Source organism: Octopus bimaculoides, chromosome 27, assembly GCF_001194135.2.
Source record: "Octopus bimaculoides isolate UCB-OBI-ISO-001 chromosome 27, ASM119413v2, whole genome shotgun sequence".
In the NCBI taxonomy this organism is placed as follows: Eukaryota; Metazoa; Mollusca; class Cephalopoda; order Octopoda; family Octopodidae; genus Octopus; species Octopus bimaculoides.
The window spans coordinates 10,310,751-10,311,524 of NC_069007.1; the positions used below are offsets into that span (position 1 = coordinate 10,310,751).

At 39.7% G+C, this 774-nt stretch overlaps 1 protein-coding gene across 1 annotated transcript in view; it reads left to right on the top strand.

Annotated features, from left to right (window-relative positions):
* The window catches only part of LOC106874774 (serine/threonine-protein kinase LATS1), a 106,780-nt gene that overhangs the window by 102,526 nt on the left and 3,480 nt on the right, over positions 1-774 (top strand). Inside the window, exon 7 of the mRNA XM_014922626.2 lies at positions 600-706. Within this exon, the coding sequence (XP_014778112.1) occupies positions 600-706 (107 nt within the window). The remainder of the gene's footprint in view (positions 1-599; positions 707-774) is intronic.

Genomic DNA, 774 nt, shown 5'->3' on the forward strand with positions numbered 1-774 from the left:
CACAAGGCTTTGGTCGGCCCGAGCCTATAGTAGAAGACACCTGCCCAAGGTGCCACGCAGTGGGACTGAACCCGGAACCATGTGGTTGGTAAGCAAGCTACTTACCACACAGCCTCTCATGAACTACTAATAGTTTTATGCAATGAAAACAACTCGGACAGCATTTTATAACATGTCTAGTGCCTTTGTGCATTCTACAGCAACATGTGGACTCACCGAAATATTTATTACATTTTTGCAAGGAAAATGTCGACTGTTTTGAAGTTATGGCTTCACACACATTTGCACACACATAAATTTACTTACATATATTTTACAGACAAGAAACTAAATTTGGATCACAGTGTAGCTGTGAAAACTACAGAAGGATTGGGTATTTTACCCTTTATAAGGCAGAAAGACATTGCCAGTAGCTGTCTATTAGCAACTTTAATCCATATCATAAGGGTAATATACCCAATCTTACTGGCTATGCTACTTTCAGACTCTTTGTTATTTGTAAAATACCAAATATATTTGATTCTTCCAAAGTTTGTCTATAGAATGTTGTCATATTACTTACTACATTGTTTGTCATGTAATTTTTTTGCTTCTGCCAGGCTACACAATGTGCTGTGATTGGTGGAGTGTTGGCGTCATCTTGTACGAGATGTTGGTCGGGCAACCCCCTTTCTATGCTGCAAATCCTGCTGAAACTCAATATAAGGTCAGTCTGCTCTCCACTACAACAGTAACCACACCACCACCTCCATCAACACTGCCAACATCATAATT